Raw genomic sequence first — 23,167 nt, forward strand, 5'->3', positions numbered from 1 at the left:
TCCAGATGACGTGGCAGGTACAGAACCCAAGAAAGTAACCTGTTGCATCCTGAACTTAAACTTCTTCATATAAAGGAAGGATAGAAAATTAGAACCATATGTGCAAGAAGAAATGTCCTGTGGAGTCCCCTGAAATTATGTACAAAATGTTGGGCAGATAAGCATGTGGACATTTTTCTGGGAACACATCCATAAATGTCATCTCTCAAAGGGGCCTGAACTTCAAAACAAGATTAAAGGTCACTCGCATACTGTCTATATGTTTAGACCAATTTGGACATGAGGAGGAAATAAATGAAAACGATTCCCCTTCTCACACCATAACCCTCCCCCACCCCATACGTCTCCCGTGTGCCCCTACCCCCACCAAACCCAACCCCCCCTGAACCACGGTCACAGTAAAAACTCAGAATTGATGGAGAGTGGGGAGGCGGGGACAAAGGATGAGAGAGAGAGTAGGAAAAAAAAATCAAGGAAAGGAAGTAGGAGGGGAAAGTGGAAAAGAAAAGAGGGGGCAGATGAGAAAAACAGGCTGAGTGGTTTGTGCTCACTCAGTCATGGGAAGTGGAATCAAAACTTGGGCAGGAAGAGACCCTCACAGCCCACAACCACAGAAGATTGATGAGGTAACAACTCTGTGTGTGTGAGTGACGGGGGGCCTTGAAATCCTCGCCACCTAAGCGTGAGTGGAAAACAAGTGGGGACTTTAAAGAGGGTGACACAGGCCTTCAGCGGAGTCCCCGCTCCCGAAGCTGCTGCCTGACGGGTGCTTTCCGGGGGGGCCTGTGATTCAGTCATTCCTGTTTACCAAGAGGGTCTGGAAGGAACACGTAGCTGTTAGCACCGACTCACTTTCCTTCCAGGTTCACCTTATTCAGAAACTAGAGTGATTCACAGGGGCCATGGATAGTTTCCTGAGATCAGTAGCATGGAACCAAACCTTTCACATGACGGGATTCTGCCTAATGAGACTCCCACCCCCACCCCACCCCACCTCACCCAGTACGTTCACAGGCGCTGGTAGCATCTTGCTACAGCACTTCTTTCAGGTAGAGAAGAGGCAGGACTCACAGAGCCTCGCAGTTCCTATGGAAAATCTAGGGCCAGAAAGAAAGGATAATGTGCCCAGGGCTGCTTTTTCAACTCTAGTCCCACCAGCCGTTCTCCGTTCCAGTCCTCGGTGCTGCTGGGTCTTTCTGTCCTGGAGAATCTGTACTCGCCACTCCCCAGCCGGAAAGCCTGGTACCACCCTGTGTTTGCCTGGCTAGCACCTTCCATCCTGCCCCTGCCTCTGACACCAGGGTTTCCTGCCGTGTGCTTCCTGTGCCCTCTGCCCCTCTCCTTCATACCAGTCATCATGCTTTTAACTCTGGTTCAAGGCCCATCATCTTTACTCAGTTAGCAGCTCCCAAGAATAGGGACTGTGAAGGCCGTGCTCATTGCTGTAATCCTAACTCACTTGGGGCATAGTAGGAGCTCAATAAATCCTTGTAGCCCAAGAATGACACAGCTGAATGAGCTAAATGAATGAACAAATGACAAGAGTTTAAGTTCTCCTCGCTTCAAAAGAAGAATATACTCTCTTCATCTTTATAACATCCCTAAGAGATGTAAAATGGAGAGAAATGATGGGGACCCTTCTCCCCACTTGCCAGGTTAGGAGATGGAAGTGGCTTAGCTATGAACCTTAGGTTTCAGGGACAACAGAACATTGACCATTTTCTTTGAACACTCACACACTCACTTCTACATTAGTGCCCTCACCTAGAGTACTCTTTTCAAGGTCTATAACAATCCAACCTGCCAGACACATATATTTGGAAGGACACGAAAGAAATTGGTAATAGAGTTCCTCCATGAGGGGGTATGGAAGGGAGATTTGTGTCCATTTTTCACCCCATTGTATTGTCGAAGTTTTTTAGACGTACATGTGATACTCTTGCAATAAACAAACCTGTTAACCAAGTTATTAAATGAAAACTTACATGATGAAAGAGGTTTCTATCCACTTTCCAAATTCTAGATCAAATACTTCCAAATGCCCTCTACTTCCTTCTATGATTTTATTAACTTTTCTCATCTTTTGAAAATTCTTATACTTTGATTAATTTCAATTCAATTCAAGTTAACTCATATGCTTCAATTATAGATAGCACATTCTAATTTTTACTGTGGGACCTGGATATAAGTTTTAGCATTTCCTCCCGTCCCTAAACATAAGTTCATCCAGTTTTATTCATTGAGGCCTCTGGAGTCAGGCTGTGTGACCTCAGAGAAACTGTGCTAAACTACTCTGTGCCTCTCTTTCCTCTTTTATAAAAGTACTAGTGGCCCAGTGCATGAAATTCGTGCACCTTAAAAGGGAATTAGAGGAAATATTTTAATGTTGCTATTTGCCCTTTCTCTATAATAGAAGTGTCAGAGATGAAAGAAAATTAGTAAAATGTATATGAAAATCTTCCTCCTGTCAGAGTCTGGGGCACGTCGCGGGACCCAGAGTCAAGTTTCCGCCTACTGGCATGCACTTTGAAATCACACGAGATCCAGACCCGGCCGGCCCCACCCCCGTCAAGCCCCACCGGGCTGAGGGCTTAGCCTCAGGTCCCCATGCCCGGTGCCGGGGTGGGGGGCCTGGCCTCAGGTCCCCCATTAAGCCTGCCGGACAGGGGTGTGTGGCCTCAGGTTCTCCGGCCTGGTGCCGGAGCGGGGGGTGCAGCCTGAGGTACCCAATCAAGCCCCACTGGGTGGGGGGCACAGCCTCAGGTCCCCCGGCCCAGCTCCATGCAGCCTCAGGTCCCTGCTGCTCGCTCATTATGGCTTGTTACGGGAACTTTGCCTCAGCTGTGGGTGCAGTCATCTTGTGATGGCGTGATGGAGTGAGGGTCAATTTGCATATTACCACTTTATTATATAGGATAATGGTAGTAACAATCGAAACATATCTCTTAGGGTTGGCCTGAGAATTAGATGAATGATACACACGAAGCACTTAGAACAATGCCTGGCAAGTAGTAAGCATGCGGCACATGCTGTCAGTACTCAGTCCACAGACATGTGTGGAAGAGCTCTCATGGACCAGACTCTGTGTCAGGTGCTGGCAGAGGCTGTGTTTTCTCATTGTGCTCCCCGCACACCTCTCCCCATGCCTGCCACATCATGCATCCTAATTACATAGTTGCTGAATGGGATGGTCCCAGGTCAATCTATGATAAAACAAATAGCCCTGAGGTTTTGGTTGCCAGCCCAGTGCTGGAGACAGAGATGGTGGCGGCATTATTAAAGCTTTTGAGAAATAAAAGTGCCCAGATCTACATCTTGAGATAAAATGGGCCCAAGACTGTTATATACACAGGGTTGGACCAAGTCTAGAACCCACATTTACTTGTCCCTCATCTCCCCCTCCTGCCCCCCCCCCCCCATGTGTGGAGAGGAGGTGGAGAGGACCTGCATGAAAGAATAAAACATGCTATTGTGGTAGATTCATCAACTGTAACAAATGTGCCACTCTGGTGGGGGATGCTGCTAATAAGGGAGGCTGTGCATGTGTGTGTGTGGGGGGGGTGGGGTGGGGGGGGTTGGGAGGTAGGGAAAAATCTCTGTACGTCTGCCTCAATTTTTCTGTGAATCCAAAACTATTCTAAAAATAAAGTCTATTTTTTTTAAAGTACCATAGGGGGAATGGAAAATTCACTTTATTGAGGGAAGGGCCATGAACTTAAAAAAAATATCTATCTATATATAAAAGCCTAAGCCACCAGAATGAATGGTCTCTATGATGCTCACTGACCACCAGGGGGCAGACACTTAATGCAGGAGCTGCCTCTTGGTAGTCAGTGCGCTCCTACAGCCAACCTCCCACAGCCAGCTAACTGCCCAGCCCCTCCCCCTGGCTGGCAGGTGCCGATGGTCCAATTGGGGCTGGCCCCTGGGCTGGGATGGGGAATTGGGGGTGGGTGGCAGCAGATGTGGCCCCTTTCCCAAGAGGACTGAGTGCTGGCTCCCTCCTTGGGGCTGGTGGCCAACCTCCTGTGCTTTGTCTCTCCCCGCTGCCAGCAGGGCCTGATCGGCCTGCCACCTGCCTGCCATGGTGGTGGTGTGGTGGCATGGGAAGGAGGAGGGGGGAGGGGGGGAACTGTGCGGTGGTGGGGCGCCGACAATGGTGGCGTCGATGTCTGTTCCTTCTGCGCCCGGCCTGGCAACCATTGCCTCTTCTCCAGCCCAGCTCTGGTTGCCAGCCAGGCCTAGGGGCCCCACCCATGCACAAATTTCGTGCACCAGGCCTCTAGTGTGTGTGTGTGTGTGTGTGTGTGTATGTGTGTGTATATATATATACTAATAAAAGGGTAATATGCTAATTAGACTGGGTTGATCGGACATCTTCCAGTCATCTAGTCCTCCTTCCAGACAAAGCCATGGTGGTGGGGGCTGAGGCAGAGGTGGTTAGGGGTGATCAGGCAGGCAGGCTGGTGAGCAGTTAGGAGCCAGCGGTCCCAGATTGCGAGAGGGTGCAGGCTGGGCTGAGGGACCCACTCCCGTGCACAAATTTCATGCACCAAGCCTCCAGTACATAGATATTTCAGAAAGGAAAGGAGAGGAAGAGATGGAAACATCAATGATGAGAGAGAATCATTGATTGGCTGCTTCCTGCATGCCCCCTACTGGGGACCAAGCCCACAACCTGGGCATGTGCCCTGACAGGGAATTAAACCGTGACCTCCTGGTTCATAGGTCGATGCTCAACCACTTTGTGAGCCATGTGAACTTTTTGATTTTTACAATTCTGACTGGGAATTGGAAGGTGAGCTGAAGAGAGAGGGAAGGGGAGACGGTACTGATTTTAGAAGAACTGGGCTTCTTGGTTGGGTGCCTCTGTCATGGCTGATCTGTCCCACTTGCAAAACATTTCTGTGTGGGTTTTATTGGGGTTTCACAGAAGGGTGTGTATTTAAAAATAAAAGCACTGTAAAAGTGGTGTGCATATTTCAGAGAAGACAGAATGGAAGGAAGGGAGCCACTGCTGATTGGGTAGACACACCCTATGGGGGCTGGGCTGTTACTCACTAACCAGTGACCTCCACAGTCTTGAGTGGAACAGCTGTCAGCAGCACCTGAGACGTCATGTGCCAGGATGCAAAAAAGCACAGAAATGAAAACCTCCCGCAGCCACTTAGAGGTGTTCTAAAAAGGGAGGAGTTGAAAATAGGCTGCACCCAGGAAGGCCCTTCCCGAGATTCAGTTTGGCTTTCTGAGCCCTGAGCTCAGTTATCCCTCTCCCAGACAGCGGGCAGCAAGGGCCACGGGTCTGCCTGATTCTGAGGAAAAGTGGGGCTCGGAAGGCCTTTCCACCTGGGAGTCTGGCAAAGGGTAGATCTCATGTGCAGCCCCTCTGGCCTCCCAGGCATGTCTGGGATTTTCCTGGAGGAGTCCATAATGGATTTACTGTCTTGAAAACCCCAAGCACAAAACACACGGAGGCTCCGGATTCCCTCCCCCACACACTTCAGGCTGCCTCCCACACTCTAATTCAAGTCCCAAGGCCTTTAAGCTGAAACGAGACTCACCCCAATACCCAGTGAACCCAAAGTTCACTTCTTGCTTGGCTTTTTCTTTCTCAAATACCTTTTCCCCCAGCCCTGATGCTACCAAACAGAGAACGTCAGCTAGCCTTCAAAAGGCAAGAAAGACAGGGGCAGAGCCCAGTCCGAGCCCTCTGCTGTGTGACTGGCCTGCGCTGAAGCTGCCCTGACCACTTACTGTGACCAGAAAACCAGAAACCCTGGCCTCTCCCCTCTTGCTGCCTTGGAACCTTCTCTTCCAGGAAAGTAGTCACCGGTACAACTGCACTGTGGCCTCTCTGTTCTCAACCAAATGCCTGGGATTTTCGCTTCTACCCTCTCTTCCCACGACAGTCCTCCCTTGTTGTTGGACCATGTCTCTGACCCCTTCCAGGGCAAGGGTGTGGGAGCCATCTTCTCCCAGAGCCCCGTCTCCCCATCTCAAGCTCTCAGCCTGGGTCTTTGCCAGAAGGACATCACACAAAACCACCCACTCAACCAGGGCTGACCAGAGCCTGTCACCAGAGAGGCTGGTCTAGAAGGTGACCTGCGCCTTTGGCTCAGACCTCCCTTTTTCCTCGGAACCCGGGGCACAGGAACTCACAGTGTTCCTTCCCGTTCGAAAGAGGCAGATGAAACTCCCAGCCAGTCCCTAAGGAAGAGGCAGCTGAACCACAGCCCCGCGCCACCGCGCCTCCTGTCAGTCCCCGGGGCTAGCGGACTCCATGGCAAGTAATACCAGGGCCCCAACCCTCACAGACATGGACACCCACCTGTTCCACAGCTCCGGTCACAAGCCAGGGAGAGGAACAGCAGGACGTTGAAGGGGAGAAGCCCCTTGGGATCCATCCGTGAAGAGAAGGAAGGAGCTTGATGAGAGGAACCCCGGGTGGCAGCTGCTTGTAAACGGCGCGGCAGAAGCGAACTCTACCGGGCAGTCCTGCCTCTGCAGACTAGACCAGGCATCAGGAACCAGCAGGCTTCCTGTCTTAACGGGACTTTTTGATCTAGCGGATTGCTCATCCCCCTCAGGCCTTAAATCACTTTGTTGTTCCCAAGAAGTCCGAGTCAGGTGCTTAGACCATAAAGCCGGGAAAGGAGCTGTGTGGTCACTTTGGCCAAACCCTGGTATAACCGCAGAAATGTGCTCCCCTATTAGCTGTCTCCAGGAAAGGGGCCACCAAGATTTCTGGGCAGTTCTGAGCGGTAACTCTTCCTAGAGTTCAAAGGAAAGGAAGTTTTGTCAGATCACTCCCAAATTTGGGTAAGGTAGGTCAAGTGGAACGTGGATGACTGCACTTTAATGAGTCAAAGGACCTCTTATTTCTGATGTGTTCCATAATTTCAGAGAACCCCTCTACATGCAGGCAGATTCCGGTGTCAAAGTCATAGAGAGGTGGGTGGGCAAGTGCAGATGAGTCGTCAGAAACCCAGCTTCCCTGCTGGATACCAGGTGGTAGAGTTTAGTGAGCTCTGTGGTTGTTTGGAGGGACCGCCTTTATTTTTGAGCTCGTGTTTTGTTTTTTTGTGTTTTTTAAAATAAAATATATTATTTACTAGAGCCCTGGTGCACGAATTCGTGCACGAATGGGGTCCCTCGGGGTGGCCTACAGAGATTGAGCCCCAGCTTGTGCCCCCAGCCTCTCAGCCCTGCAGCCCCGCCTGGCACTCTGCTTTGGTCTGGTGTCGCCCCTTTACATGCTCCACCATCCCGCCCGCAGGGTGATTGGATGGGGCTGGGACCCCCACCAGGCTCCCTCAGTGCCTGGGAGCTGGGCATCAGCCCTGCCCCCTGCTGCTGCTTGTCACTTTCTGCAGGGTGATCGGCGGGGCAATTGGGCCCCCCCTGCCTGCACCCACCTTGGCCTGGCACCACCTGCTTACCTGCTCCACTATCCTGCCGCAGTCCTGTTCTCATTGGGGCCCATCGGGGCCAGCAGCACTTCCACTGCCACCTGTTGCCAGCGCTGCATCGCTGACCCCTACCATGTTCAATGCTGCCCCCTGGTGGTCAGTGGACATCATAGTGAGTGGTCGAACTCCTGGCCTCCTGGTCTAACTCCTGGTCAAATGACCACCTGAGGGGACAATTTGCATATTAGGCTTTTATTTTATAGGATTTTAGAGAGGAAGGGAGAGGGGGAGAGAGATAGAAACATCAATGATGAGAGAGAATCATTGACTGGCTGCTTCCTGCACACCCCCCACTGGGGACTGAGCCTCCAACCTGGGCATGTGCCCTTGACCAGAATCAAACCCAGGACCCTTTAGTCCACAGGCTGATGCTCTATCCACTGAGTCAAACCAGCTAGGGCACCAGGCTAATGTTTTTAAAGTCCATTTTAACATCTCAAACTCACTCTCCAAATGGACCTCCATAAGGAGATCAGGATAATAAGAGAAATAAAGACTTTCTTAGACAAACAAAAATTAAGGGAATTCATTTCCAGTAACATTCAATTAACATTGCAAGAAATGTTAAAAGAAGTTTTTTAAGAAGAAGGAAAATATTATAGATCAGAAACTCAGATCTACATAAATAAAAGAAAAGCATCAGAAAAGGAATAAATGAAGGTAAAATAAAAACTTGTATTTATCTTATTCATCATTGATCTAACAGATAGCACATTGTTTAAAATAACAGCAATAATGTATTCAATTATGTGTGCTTATGTATATATCATATATATGTATTAGTATGTATGTATATAAATCCTATATAATAAAAGCCTAATATGCTAAGTGTCAGGTTGGCCGGTCGGCCGTTCAACCAATCAAAGCATAATATGCTAATGATATGCTAAGGCTGCTCAACCGCTCGCGATGACGTGCACTGACCAACAGGGGGAAGACAGTTGACTGGTCCACCAGTCACTATGACATGCACTGACCACCAGGGGGTAGACAGTTGACTGGTCAACCACTTGCTATGATGTGCACTGACCACCAGAGGGAAGACGCTCTTACTGGTAAGTTAGCTTGCTGCTGGTGTCTTGCCTATCAGGGCTGAGCAAGATGGGCCAGACATGCCCTGGAGCCCTCCTGCGGTCCCTCCCTGGCTGGCCAACCTCCCATGTCCCTCCCCGGCCCTGATCATGCACCAGTGGGGTCCCTTGGCATGGCCTGTGCCCTCTCACAATCCTGGACCCCTCAGGGGATGTCAGAGAGCTGGTTTTGGCCCAATCCCACAGGCCAGGCTGAGGGACCCCACTGGTGCATGAATTCATACACTGGGCCTCTAAAATATATATTCATTTGTGCTTGTATATAAGTGAAATGTATGACAGTAATGATATAAGGGAATAGAGAGAGGAATTAGGATTTTTAAATTATAAAGTACTCACACTACCCATGAAGCAGTAAGTGAGCTTGGATTGGTTGTAAATATATATTGCAAAATCTAGGGCAACCACTAAAAAAAAAAGTAAAACTAATATACTAAGAAAGGAGGGAAAATAAAAAACCACTAAAGGCAGAAAAAGAGTGGAAGGTAATAATAACAACAAAGAGCAAGGATAACAAATAGAAAATAGTAAGAAATATGACAAATATTAAGTCAACTACATCAATAATCACACTGAATGTCAATGGTCTAAATGAATCAACTAAAAGACAGAGATTGTTGGAGTGGATTAACAACAAGACTCAACAGCCCAACTGGCATGGCTCAGTGGTTGAGCATCGACCTATGAACCAAGAGGTTACTGTTCAATTCCTGGTCAGGGCATATGCTTGGGTTGCATGCTCCATCCCCAGTGGAGTGCATGTGAGGGACAGCCAATCAATGATTCTCTCTCATCATTAATATTTCTTTCTCTTCCTCTCTAAAATTAATAAAAATACATTTTAAAAGAACAACAGGACTCAACAATATGTTGTCAACAAGAAACCCACTTTAAGTATAGAGACACATAAAGATTAAAAGTAAATGGATGGAAAAAGAAAAAACATGCTAGCACTAATCAAAAGAAAGCAAAGTAGCTATACTAATTTCAGACAGAGCAGACATCAAAGCAAGGGAAGCTATCAGAGAAAAAGAGGGACATTACACAATAACAAAGGGATCAATTCTCTAAGAAGACATAACAATCCTTAACATATTTGTGCCTAACAACAGAGCTTCAAATATGTGGGCAAAACCTGATAGAACTGCAAGGAGAAATAGATAAGTCTACTATTATAATTCAAGATTTCAACACCCCTGTATCAGAAATGGACAGATCCAACAGGCAGGAAATCAGTAAGGACACAGTGGAGCTCAACAGCACCACCAATCAACTGGGTATAATGAACACCTACAGAGTACTTCATGCAACAATAGCAGAATACACATTTTTTCTCAAGCTCACAAGGAATTTCACCAAAACAGAGCATCTTCCTGGCCATAAAATACACATTAACTTATTTAAAAGAATAGGAGTCATACAATATCTGCTCTCAGACCACAGTGGAATTAAAATAGATATCAATAAAAGAAAAATAACCAGAGACCCCAGTGGAGATTCAACAACCCACTTCTAAATAACACGTGGGTTAAAGAAAGAAATCCCAACACAATTTGTCAAATATTTGAACAAAATGAAAACGAAAACACAAATTATCAAAATTTGTAGAATGCAGCAAAGTAGTATTTACAAAGAAATTTATAGCATTGAAAGCATATATTAGAAAAGAGCGTAACCGGTTTGGCTCAGTGGATAGAGCGTCGGCCTGTGGACTCAAGGGTCCCAGGTTCGATTCCGATCAAGGGCATGTACCTTGGTTGCGGGCACATCCCCAGTAGGGAGTGTGCAGGAGGCAGCTGAGCAATGTTTCTCTCTCATTGATGTTTCTAACTCTCTATCCCTCTTCCTTCCTCTCTGTAAAAATTCAATAAAATATATTTTTTAGAAAAGAAATACCTAAAAATCAATAATCTAAACTGATGAGCATAAACAGATCCAGAGACAGAGAAGCATGGAACAGACTGTCAAACTTAGAGGGAAAGTGAAGAGGGAGGGAGGAGAGACGGGATAAGAGATCAACATCAACTAAAGGACTTGTATGCATGCATATAAGCATAACCAACGGACACAGACACTAGAGGGTTGAGGGTATGTGCTGGGAGGTGGGGATGGCCGGGAAGAGGTCAATGGGGGAAAAAGGAGACATATGTAATACTATATGTAATATTTTAAACAATAAAGAATTTAAAAAGAAAAAAAAGAAACTAGAAAAAGAAGAGCAAATGAAATTCAAAGTAAGCAGAAAAACCCCCAGAAAGCAATGATATTGAAAACACAAAATCGAAAGAGAAAATCAATGATATTTGAGAGAAGAGCAAAATTGATAAACCTAAATTATAGAAAAAGACAAAGGACACAAATTACTAATATACGGCAGGTTAGACCAGGGGTGGGCAAACTTTTTGACTTGAGGGCCACAATGGGTTCTTAAACTCCACCGGAAGGCCGGAACAAAAGCATGGATGGAGTGTTTGTGTGAACTAATATAAATTCAAAGTAAACATCATTACATAAAAGGGTACGGTCTTTTTTTATTTTTGTAGTTTTATTCATTTCAAACAGGCCGGATCTGGCCGCGGGCCGTAGTTTGCCCACGGCTGGGTTAGACCCTCCTATTTAAGAGTGGGAGACGGTCTCATTGTGCAGCTGTTTTCCACAAGCATGTGATCCTCCTCAATCTCAGGGTGGGCTCCACATAGCCACAGGGAAGGGAGTGCTGGTTGTCACAGATGATGGAGGTGAGGGGCAGGAAACGGTGGTCCCCCAGGATTCTCCTGTGGCCCTTACCTTTGTCTGTCCCAGAGGCAATGTTTCATGGGAAGTGTAATGGAATTGATGAGACTTGTTAGTCTCCTGACACTTTGGGGCAAGATGTGGCAAAGTGACCTGCCTCCAGGTGCCTGGTGCTGGGCTGCCCCAAGCCTTCTGACTTCTCAGCCAATTGTCGTCCTCCTCACGGCCTCTGACCAGAGGTCCTTATAACATGAGACAGACCTGCAGGGTCAGGTAACTGAAGGGCAGGCCAGATCACTTGGCCACTTGGAGCCATGATAAGCACATTTATCTGAATAAGTAAAAAAAAAAAAAAGTAAAAAATAAAATGAAAATACAAAATTTCCCCCAACTCTGAAATATCTCCTAGGAGACCTGATCACAGAGTCTAAATTGGTCTGGGGAAAGCACTGGGAAAAACACCCTGTTGGGTGAGATGAGGAAGCCCACAGGGACAGGTGTCTGATATGGAGACTGAGCAAACCAGTCAACCAGACAGGTCTGTTGTGAGTTGGGGGTTATAGGGGTTGAGGGAGGACAAAGGGAAACTAGGCTATGCGGTGGCTCTAGCTCAGACCCAGGCCCAGGCTTTATCCAGTATTTTTACCCTAAGAATCCATGCCAGCCAGTCACCTTCCTGAGCTGATGAATGTGCTGGGTAACCTAGGCCCAGGGAGGTGAGCTGGGGACACGGCTCAGTGTGGCCTGTGAAGACAGGACGCCCACTGGAAGTGCCCTCTGGCCCTTACCTGGTCTGTGGTGCGGAGGTTGCCCACTCCAAGGTCTTCACCAAGTTTCCCACCTCACTGTCTCCTACAGGATTCAAATCCAGTTCAGGGCACTGGAGTCTGAAGGATAATCTGAAGATTTCCTCCCCAAATTCTTGTCAGTTCAACTGATGGTTCCGCCATCCTTCCAGACCCCAAAGCCAATATGCGGAGATCTCTCCCCTTCTGGGATCTTCCTTAGACTGACCCTGAACTCCGCATGTCCCTGCAGTCTCCACAGCTCTTTGAGAAGCATTCTTGGTAGGGTTAGGGGTGCTTCCTAGTATTCCTCAAATGATCCTACATGGCAGCCGTGAAGTTTGCTAGCCTGCTTTCTATTGGCATAAGCTGCTAGGAAAGGGAAATACCCACACCATACCACTCCTTCTAGGAACGAACAGGGTTAAGGTCAGCCTCTGACCTTTTCTGTGCACCAAACATTGCCTCTCATAGCTCTGACCAATTGTCTTAGACAGTGATAAATACGACAATAATTTCCAAAGTACCTTAGAAATACTGGAAAACCACTGTCAGCCGGCTCCTCCCTTCAAACAAAACTCAAATGAAGCTCTCCTCTTCAACAGTACTAGAAGATTCTTTGGCAAGTCTACTGAGCACTCTTCCTGCAAAAGCTGATAGGGAGCAAGATTAATTCCTTTCTCTCTGAAGAGTTGTAGTCCCTAACCCCCAGGTGATTCCCTGAGACACAGAGACATCTGGGGAAGTGGGAGCTGCATGCTGCATGAGATCATGTATGGAGCCAAGAACAGGAAGTCCTGTGTTGTCACACCAATGAGGCAGGCTGACGTGAAGTAAGTCCAGGAAAGAGGAAAAAGCTAAGATAATTGAGCAGTTTGTGAAACCAAGCTTATAGATTAGAAAGCTTCAGTGAAAAATTCTAGCTGGAATCACTAGAGAGAGCAATGAACTGTGGCGATGGTCCCAAATGAAGCACATGGAGGAAGTCTGATAGCTTCCTCTTTTCCATCCATCCATCCATCCACCCATTGCCTACTCTGGCACTAACCATGAGAAAACCATTCAATTGGGTTAAAAAGTGACTCTACTAGTAAACACCTTTTAATGATCCTATCTAATAAAAGAGAAACATGGTAATTAGCCATACGTCCACTACCCTTCCCATTGGCTAATCAGGGCGATATGCAAATTAACTGCCAGCTAAGATGGCGGCCGGCAGCCAGGCAGCTTAAAGCGAACATGAGGCTTACTTGCTTCAGTGACGGAGGACTTCAATGTTCCCCGCCTGCCGCTGCTGGCCTCTGAGCTTGCAGTTTGAAACATTGTTACAAATATAGAAGCTAAACAAAACCCCAGAAACCTGCTTTCAGCCAGCCGGGATCTCAGAGCTGGAGTTGAAACAGTGTTTTGATTATAGAACCCAAACAAACCAGGTACCTGCTTTCAGCAGCGGAGGCCTAAGAGCTGGAGCCAAGCCTCAGAGCTAAAGCTGGCCCAGAATAAAAAAAAGAAAAAAGAAAAAAAGGAGCAGTTGGGAGCTTCAGTCACCCGCCAGCCTGAAAACAGCCCTCAGCCCCTCACCCAGACTGGCCAGGCACCCCAGTGGGGACCCCCACCCTGAAGGGTGTGTGACCAGCTGCAAACAGCCATCATCCCCTCATCCAGGCTGGCCAGGCACCCCAGTGGGGACCCCCACCCTGATCCAGGACACCCTTCAGGGCAAACCAGCCGGCCCCACCCTTGCACCAGGCCTCTACCCTACATAGTAAAAGGGTAATATGCCTCCCAACACCGGGATCAGTGGAGCTGCGAGGCCTCCTGGCACCAGGATCAGCATGACAGGGTGCGGCGCCCCAATCCCCTGATCGGCCCTGCTCTGTGTGTGACAGGGTGCAGCGCCCCAAACCCCCCCAACACACACATGGGCCCTGCTCTGTGTGTGACGGGATAGAGCCATAACCTCCCCATCCGCCCTGCCCTGAGTGTGACAGGGTGCGGCGCCCCAACCCCCTGATCCGCCCTGCTCTGTGTGTGACAGGGGGGACCTCCCCAACCCCCTGATGGGCCCTGCTCTGTGCGTGACAGGGTACAGAGCCCCAACCCCCCTGATTGGCCCTGCTCTGTGAGTGACAGGGGGAAGCGCCCCAACCTCCTGATTGGCCCTGCTCTGTGCATGACAGGGGGTGGCGCCGCAACCTCCCCATCGAGCCTGCCTTGAATGTGACAGGGGGTGGTGCCCCAACCCCCCCCAATTGGCCCCACCCCTGAGGGTGGCATCGCAACCTCCCAATCAGCCCTGCTCTGAGCCCAACCAGGGGCTGCACCTAGGCATTGGGCCTGCCCTCTGCCACCCGGGAGCAGGCCTAAGCCAGCAGATCGTTATCTTCTGAGGGGTCCCAGACTGCGAGAGGGCACAGGCCAGGCTGAGGGACCCACCCCCCCCGCCCCGAGTGCACAAATTTTTGTGCACCGGGCCTCTAGTGTAATTATACAAGGAGTAAGACCCTTAATCATAAACCACTTGAATGACTTTTAGCATCATTTCTAGTTAAGAGCAGCATAGGAAAAGGGATTTTTAAACATTAGAATTTTGTTGCCTCTTTTTAAAATTGCAATTGTAATACAACATTGAAAAATTCTTTTTTAAATAAAGAAAAAATTCCATAGTTTTCTTACCTTGTCACAACTGCTTTCAAGTTTGCAAATCTCTGTTTTGAAGGCACTAGAGTAGACTGATTCAGAATTCTGGCTCTGTGGTTGGAGAGATCTGGGTTCAGATCTCTGGTCTGTTATTTATAAATCATCCAACCTTGGACAAGTTATTCAATCTCTCTGAGCCTTTTCTCAGCAGTAACATAGTTAAGATGAGGAACCACCTCATAAAGCTGTTGAGAGAACTAAATGATATTAATGCAAGCAAGGTGCCTGGCACATGGTAGTTATTTTTTCATTTGGTGTCGATCATTCTTTTGATTTTCTAGAGATGGGCATGAGGAATTAAATAATGAACCTCAGATTAAAAATGGCAGCAGAGTGAGTGGAACCTACACTGACACTCTCCCAGGGCCAAACTGGAAATACAATTAAAATACAGAAAAACCACACTGAAAAATCAACTGAAGACTAGCTGGGGAGAAGCTGATAACCACAGACAGAAAGTGGTGAACAGCATAGAGACTGGTAGGAAGTGTGCCCGAAAGGGGTGCCCGGGCTCCCACAAACAGCAGCTGAAGGTCTGGAGAGATATCTCAGCTGAAGGGGGTTCCCACTGAAAACTCAGAGCACAGAACTGAGAAAGGAGCTCACATAACACTTGGCTGTGAAGAGCAGCAGGGTTGCTGTCTGCCAGCCAGAGACAACTGGAAATGCAGGCACCCTCTTAAAGGGCCAAAGCACAAAATTTCCTGTGCAGCCACCCACCTTGAGCTCTGGCAGAAGGAGGGCAGAGTGAATTGGAGCTGTGTGAGGAGAGTTCAGGGTTGGGGACTCTAGGGTTGGAGCTTGGAGGGCAGCTACCTGGGTTTCCTGTGTGGAGTCATTTCCTCATGCTGCTGAGGACATTGTTCTCCTATGGACCTTTGCTATCTAGGTGGTTGTGGCCTGGGGGAAAGGCAGTTACCACACCCTATTGGAAGAACTCTTGCCCTACCCTGTGGTCCATGGCCTAAGGCAGTGGTCAGCAAACTGCGGCCCCTTGAGTGTGGCTCTTCCATAAAATACCACGTGCGGGTGAGCACATATAGTGCAATTGAAACTTCATGGCCACTCTTAAGGGGCCAAAGAGCGGCATGTGGCTCACGAGCCGCAGTTTGCCGACCACTGGCCTAAGGCCAATCAAGGCTGCTAACAATCAGACTGCAGGTAGAGGCAGATCTCTGGAGGCTTTGAGTCTTTGTATGATCTTCTGAGCCTAGGGCTAGGAAAAGAAGACCCTGGTGCATATCTTGTCCTTTCCAAAGGCATCCGGCCCCAGCAGAGGGAGCGACAAGCTGTGGATTGCTGATAGCCCCAAACAGGGGACTCAGAGACAATCAGAAACAGTGTCGGATATTGTCCTGCACAAGAGATTGGGAGTCGTAGCAGATCTACTGATACATAAACACAAACCCAAAAATGGGGAGACAAAAAGACAACCACCCCCAAATGAAGGAACAAGAGAATTCTCCAGAAGAAGAGATAAATCAGAGAGATAAGAAATTTATCTGATATAGAGTTCAGAGTAATGATGGTAAAGATGCTCAATAGCATGACAAAAGATAATTATGAAAAAGTAATAATTATAAAAAAAATAACAGTCAGAAATAAAGAATGACATAGCACTAATAAAGAACACATTGGAAGGAATACACAGATTAGGGGAAGCTGAGGGTTGGATCAGTGAATTATAAGACAGGTTAGAAAAGACCACTCAATCAGAGAACCAAAAGGAAAAAAGCAATTAAAAAACAGGGGGACAGCTTAAGGGAGCTCTGGACAACATGAAATGTAATAATATTCACATAATAGGTGTGCCAGAAGGGGAAGAAAATGAGTGAGGGATAGAAAATGTGTTTGAAGAAATAATGGCAGAAAACTTCCCTAACCTGGTGAAGGAAAAAGTCACAGAATTTCAAGATACACAGAGAATCCCAAGCAAGAAAAACACAAATAGGCCCACACCGAGACACATCATAATTAAAATACCAAAAATTAAGGTCAAAGAGAGAATCTTAAAGGTAGCAAGAGAGAAGCAATTTGTTACTTACAAAGGAGCTCCTATAAGGCTGTCAGCTGATTTCTCATCACAAACTCTACAGGCTAGAAAGGAATGTCATGAAGTATTCAAGGTAATGAAAAGCAAGGATCTGAAACCAAGATTACTATATCCAGCAAAGGTATTATTCAAAATAGATAGTGAAATAAAGAGCATCCCAGTTAAAAAAAAAAAAAAAAAGGATAAAGGAATTTACCACCACCGACAGATACTGCAAGAAATGCTAAAGGGACTGCTGTAATGAGAAAGGAGAGAGAGAGAGAGAGAGAGAGAGAGAGAGAGAGAGAGAGAGAGAGAGAGAGAGAAAGAAACAGAGGCCTACAGAATTAAATGGCAATAAATAACTATCAATAATAACCTTGAATGTAAATGGAATAAATGCTCCAATCAAAAGACATAGGGTAGTTGAATGGATAAAAAACATGACTCAATTATATGCTGTCTACAAGACACCCACCTCAGAATAAAAGACTCATACAGTGTGAGAGTGAAGAGTGAAGGGGTGAAAAAAAATTTCCCAGGCAAATGGAAATGGAAAAAAAAAAGCTGGGGTAGCTATACCCATATCTAACAAAATAGGCTTCAAAACGAAGGTCATCACAAGACAACAAAGGTCACTACATAATACTAAAGGTATTGATCCAACAAGAGGATATAAGCCTGGTAAACATATATGCACCCAATATAGGAGCACCTAAATATTTAAAACAGTGGTTCTCAACCTTCCTAATGCCGTGACCCTTTAATACAGTTCCTCATGTTGTGGTGACCCCCAACCATAAAATTATTTTTGTTGCTACTTCATAACTGTAATTTTGCTACTGTTTTGAATCATAATGTAAATATCTGATCTGCAGGATGTATTTTCATTGTTACAAATTGAACATAATTAAAGCATAGTGATTAATCACAAAAACCATATGTAATTATATATGTGTTTTCCGATGGTCTTAGGCAACCCCTGTGAATGGGTCGTTCGACCCCCAAAGGGGTCACGACCCACAGGTTGAGAACCGCTGATTTAAAAGAAAACTTCTAGAGGACTTTAAGGGAGAGATCGACAGCAATACAGTCATAGTAGGGGACTTTAACACCCTACTGACTTCACTGGATAGATCTTCCAGACAAAAAATAACAAGGAAACAGTGATTCTAAAGTACACACTGGATCAGATGGATTTAATTACATTTATAGAGCATTTCACCCCAAAGTTGCAGAATACACATTCTTCTCAAGTGCACATGGGTCATTCTCAAAGATAGGCCACATGTTAGGACACACAAGTCTCTACAAGTTCAAGAAGATTGAAGTTATATCAAGTATCTTCTCAGACCACAACGGAATAAAATTAGAATTCAACTACAGTAAAAACACTAAAAAAAAGAAAGAAAGAAAGAAAGAAAGAAAGAAAGAAAGAAAGAAAGAAAGAAAGGTCACTACATAATACTAAAGGGATTGATCCAACACATGGAGGATAAATAGCATGTTATTAAATGATGAATGAGTTACCAATGAGATCAAGAAAGAAATAAAAAACTTCCTGGAAACAAATGAAAATGAACATACAAAAACCAAAAATCTCTGGAATACAGCAAAAGCAGTCCTTAGAGGGAAGTTCACAGCAAGCATTACAGGCCTAACTCAAAAACAAGAAAAATTAATAATAAACTATTTAATCCTATAACTTAAATAATTAGCAAGAGAGCACCACAAAAAGCCCAGAGTAAGTAGAAAGAAGGAAATAATAAAGATGAGAGGAGAAATAAATGACAGATACTAAAAAACAAAACAAAACAAAACAACAAACAAACAAACAAAAAAAACACAAAAAAATCAATGAAACCAAGAGCTGGTTCTTTGAAAGAATAAACAAGATTGATAACCCATTAGCTGGACTCATTAAGAAACAAAGAAAGAGGACCCAAATAAATATAATCAGAAACAAAAGCAGAGAAGTAACTAATGACACCACAGAAATACAAATGATTGCATGAAAATACTATGAACAACTAACTATAGGCCAGCAAGCTGGACAATGTGGATGGAATGGACAAATTCCTAGAAAAATACAATCTTCCAAAACTGAATCAGGAAGAATCAGAAAACCTGAACAGCCAAAAACAACTGATGAAATAGAAGCAATAATAAAAAAAACCAACCTACTAGCAAACAAAAGCCCAGGTTCAGAAGGCTTCACAGGGGAGTTTTACCAAACATTCAAAGAAGGACTAACATCTATCATCCTCAAACTATTCCAAAAATTCCAAGAGGAAGGGACACTCCAAATTCTTTTTTTTTTTTAATATATTTTTTTATTGATTAAGATATTACATATGTGTCCTTGTCCCCACGTTACCCTCTACCCCCCACCCCCCCCACCCCCGCTCATGCCCTCACCCCCCCGTTGTCCATGTCCATTGATTAGGCCTATATGCTTGCATATAAGTCCTTTGGTTGATCTTTCCCCCTTACCCCCACCCTCCCCTACCTTCCCTCCAAGTCCCGACAGTCCAATCAATGCCTCTCCGTCTCTGGATCAGTCCTTGTTCATCAGCTTATGTTGTTCATTATATTCCACAAATGAGTGAGATCCTGTGGTATTTATCCGCTCTCAAGTTCCATCCATGCTGTGGCAAATGGTAAGAGTTCCTTTTTCTTCTTCCTCTTCTTAAAGAATACCTTTCAGCATTTCATATAATGCTGGTTTGGTGGTGATGAACTCCTTTAGCTTTTTCTTATCCGTGAAGCTCTTTATCTGACCTTCTATTCTGAATGATAGCTTTGCTGGATAAAGTAATCTTGGTTGCAGGTTCTTGCTATTCATCACTTTGAATATTTCTTGCCACTCTCTTCTGGCCTGCATGGTTTCTGTTGAGAAATCAGCTGACAGTCGTATGGGTACTCCCTTGTAGGTAACTGACTGTCTTTCTCTTGCTGCTTTTAAGATTCTCTCTTTATCTTTTGCTCTTGGCATTTTAATTATGATGTGTCTTGGTGTGGTCCTCCTTGGATTCCTTTTGTTTGGGGTTCTCTGCGCTTCCTGGACTTGTAAGTCCATTTCTTTCACCAGGTAGGGGAAGTTTTCTGTCATTATTTCTTCAAAAAGGTTTTCAATATCTTGCCCTCTCTCTCCTTCTGGTACCCCTATAATTCTGATGTTGGTACGCTTGAAGTTGTCCCAGAGGTTCCTTACACTATCTTCATATTTTTGGAATCTCTTTTCTTTTTTCTTTTTTGGTTGGGTATTTTTTGTTTCTTTGTATTTCAAATCTTTGACTTGATTCTTGGGATCCTCTTTTCTGCTGCTGGATCTCTGTAAATTATTCTTTATTTCAGTCAGTGTATGCTTAATTTCTAGTTGGTCCTTTTTCATGTCCTCCATGGTCTCCCTATACTTATTGAGGGATTCATTAAATTTATCGGCGGTTTCCATAAAATTCTTGAAAAACCTTATAACCGTGGCCTTAAACTCTATATCCAATCGTTTGCTTTCCTCCATTTCTGCCATTTGTGACCTGTTTCTTTGTCTCCGCATTTTGGCAGCTTCCCTGTGTTGATAGAGTGGCCCTGTGCGCCAGGTGTCCTGTAGGGCCCAGTAGCTCAGCCTCCCCAGTTACCTGGGGTGGACACTCTTGGTGCACTCTTGGTGCCTTGGTTGTTGTAGAATCACTGGGAGGAATTGACCTCCAGGCCAATTGGCTGTGAGAATCAGCTGTGTCTAAAGTGGGAGAACTTCTGTGCTGAAGACACCCTTCTGGGGCAAGACTTGCTTCAGTGGGGCTTTGGTGCTCACTGAGTCTGCTCCCTGAGTGCGTCCCTTATGGATCTGAGGAGTTGCAGTCTGGATGGACCCCCTCTGACCACTGGGTACAGTGGCTCCTGGATCTAAGGAGGTGCTAATTCAGCCTCTGCCTGAGGCCACACAGCAGGAGCCACGAAGAGGCTCAGCTGTGAAGCAATGCAAGCCGCTGCGGGGCCTTGGGCCTTCTCTTGGAAGTTCCAGGTCTGCCTGGTTCGGCTGCAGTTAGGTACATTCACATGCAAAAGCCTCTGCCGCAGCCTGGGTGGGGCGGGGTCTCAGGGAGTCAGAGGGCGGAGAAAGCAGCCATGGCCGATTCTCCGCCCGGAGTCGCGCGTCTCAGTGTTCCGGTAACGGCTGCAAGCACCTCTGAGGGAAAGCCGCCCTCAAGTTCGCTCGCTGCCGGACAGACCAGCCTCTCCCTGTATGAGTCCTGGGTCCCCAGAGACTTCCCGGAACCGGAGTTCAGAGGAGTCAGGAGCTTGTGACTCAAAAAGTCAGCCGCGTCCTCAGGTGCTACCCCCTTTCCTCGCGCGCGCTCGCCGCCGTACCTCTGCACTTCACCTCCGCAGCGCCTCTGGCTCTCAGCGTGCTTTTCTTTCCTTCTAGTTGTGGAATTTACACTCAGCCAGCCTTCCTGTTGTTCTGGATGATGTTTGCTCAGTCCTTTGTGGTAATTTTCAATTGTTGTGTGAGGCGATAATTTCCCGGTGTTTACCTATGCCGCCATCTTAGTTGCTCCAGTTAGGACTCCACTCCAAATTCTTTTTATGAAGTTAGCATTATCCTAATTCCAAACCCAGATAAAGACACTACAAAGAAAGAGAATTATAGGCCAATGTCCCTGATGAACAAAGATGCTTAAATCCAGGCATATCGAAATGCCATTCTCTGAGATAGGAAGTACAAGAGGTAGAGGTAACTTTGAGATACAATTGGGAGCAAGGATATACAATTAGTTTTTTTGGCTTGGATAGGCTCAGTTGGCATATTTATGGTACATCCACATGGAGATTTCTAAGGGGTATTTGAATATATAGAGCTAAGAGGTTAACACCTTTGAGGGACTTGCCAGAGGTCATATGACTAGTTTTTGAGAAGTTAGGACCAAAAAGTAGTCTCTTGGGTCTAGGTCAGTATACCTTCCCCCTGACTGACTTTCCTTTTCTTCTATATTTGTGTTTTTCCTATCTAACAATACCTGACATACAGTAGGTGCTAAAAATATTTATGGAATTAACACACTAATTACAACCATTCTTTGAGGTAGGGCTGGCCTTCCCTTTCTACATCATCACTAAAATTATATCTCAGCAGTATTTTGGAAATTATCATACCCAGGGAAGTCCTATTTAGCCACCAAATTTGCATTTCCCTAGGTATTTTTCAACCCCTCTCTACTTCCTCTAAAAGCAAACCTCTGTTGTGCAGTTTACAAGCAAAGGCAAGCTTTGTGCTGAGTCCATAGACTTGAATGGGATGATTAATAAAAGAAAGAAGAAAAAGAAGGTACATGTTTTGGAATTGAACATGTAATTAATTTCCTCTTATTTTAGACTAGAAGCCCAGTGCATGAAATTCGTGCACTGGTAGGGTCCCCAAAGGCTGCCGGCTGCCAGCTGGAGCCTCCCTCCCTTCCCCCAGCTGGCCCCGTCTGCTGGTCAAACTCCTGGAGGAACTCTGGGTCGAGGGAACAATTTGCATACTATGCTTTTATTATATAGGATTTGGAAACGTTTAGGCTAAGAGAACTTGTCTTGATTCAGTCAAATTAAAGTCCTGAGCCTGGGAGACAAGAGGGAACAGCATGAGAAGAAGGCAACTAAGGTTATTGAATACTTAATGTATGCCAGACTTTGTGCTGAATGATTTACTGAGTCCATCTTATTTAATCTTGATGAAAAAAATCACCATGTTTTTTCACGTGAAGAAACTGAGACTAGAAAGTTTACTTTTATTGTTGGCCTATAGTTGAGGTTCTAAAACTGGTAATTGGTGGGTTTGGAACTCAAACCCAAGACTGCCTGCAAAAGTTATGCTTTCTTTTACTCTAGAAGCCTTCCAGAGACTTCCTTTGTGGTTCCAGGTGTTAGGTATAGGCTTTAGACCAAATACATTCATTCCAGTGCTTTCTCTAAGTGTCAACAAGCTTTTCAATGTTGCCTTCTTAGAAGACCTTGCAAAATTTAACTGTCTGAAATTTGAGAGAATCCAGGATACCTTTGTGAACATAAGAGGGTAATGGGTCAAGCCCAGTGATTATTAGCATATTTCAAAGGAAGGAGAAGGCATCTTTGACTTCCAACTTCAACTCTGCTGCTAATTTGTTACGTGGCCTTGGGCATGTTACTTCCCTCTCTTAGTCTTCTAAGATTAAAGAAAATACCAGGAAATGCAAATTTTTGTGGGCGGCCCTGCTGATGATTTCCCAATCATTTCTGTACTAATCTCTCTATCACGTAGGGGACGGGAAGAAGTGATGTGTGGGGGAGGAAGAGAGTCTCATCCCAAAGAAATGGTGTTGAGGCCCTGGGAAG

The 23,167-nt window shown here is 46.0% G+C and overlaps 1 protein-coding gene across 1 annotated transcript in view; it reads right to left on the minus strand.

The window, feature by feature from the left end:
• Window positions 1–6,541, minus strand: part of SLAMF1 (signaling lymphocytic activation molecule family member 1) — a 40,660-nt gene extending 34,119 nt beyond the window's left edge. Inside the window, exon 1 of the mRNA XM_036344924.1 lies at window positions 6,329–6,541. Within this exon, the coding sequence (XP_036200817.1) occupies window positions 6,329–6,404 (76 nt within the window). The 5' untranslated portion in view covers window positions 6,405–6,541. The remainder of the gene's footprint in view (window positions 1–6,328) is intronic.
• Between the last annotated feature and the right edge of the window lie 16,626 nt (window positions 6,542–23,167).

The sequence above is a fragment of the Myotis myotis genome, unplaced genomic scaffold (genome assembly GCF_014108235.1).
Source record: "Myotis myotis isolate mMyoMyo1 unplaced genomic scaffold, mMyoMyo1.p scaffold_m19_p_18, whole genome shotgun sequence".
Classification (NCBI taxonomy): domain Eukaryota; kingdom Metazoa; phylum Chordata; class Mammalia; order Chiroptera; family Vespertilionidae; genus Myotis; species Myotis myotis.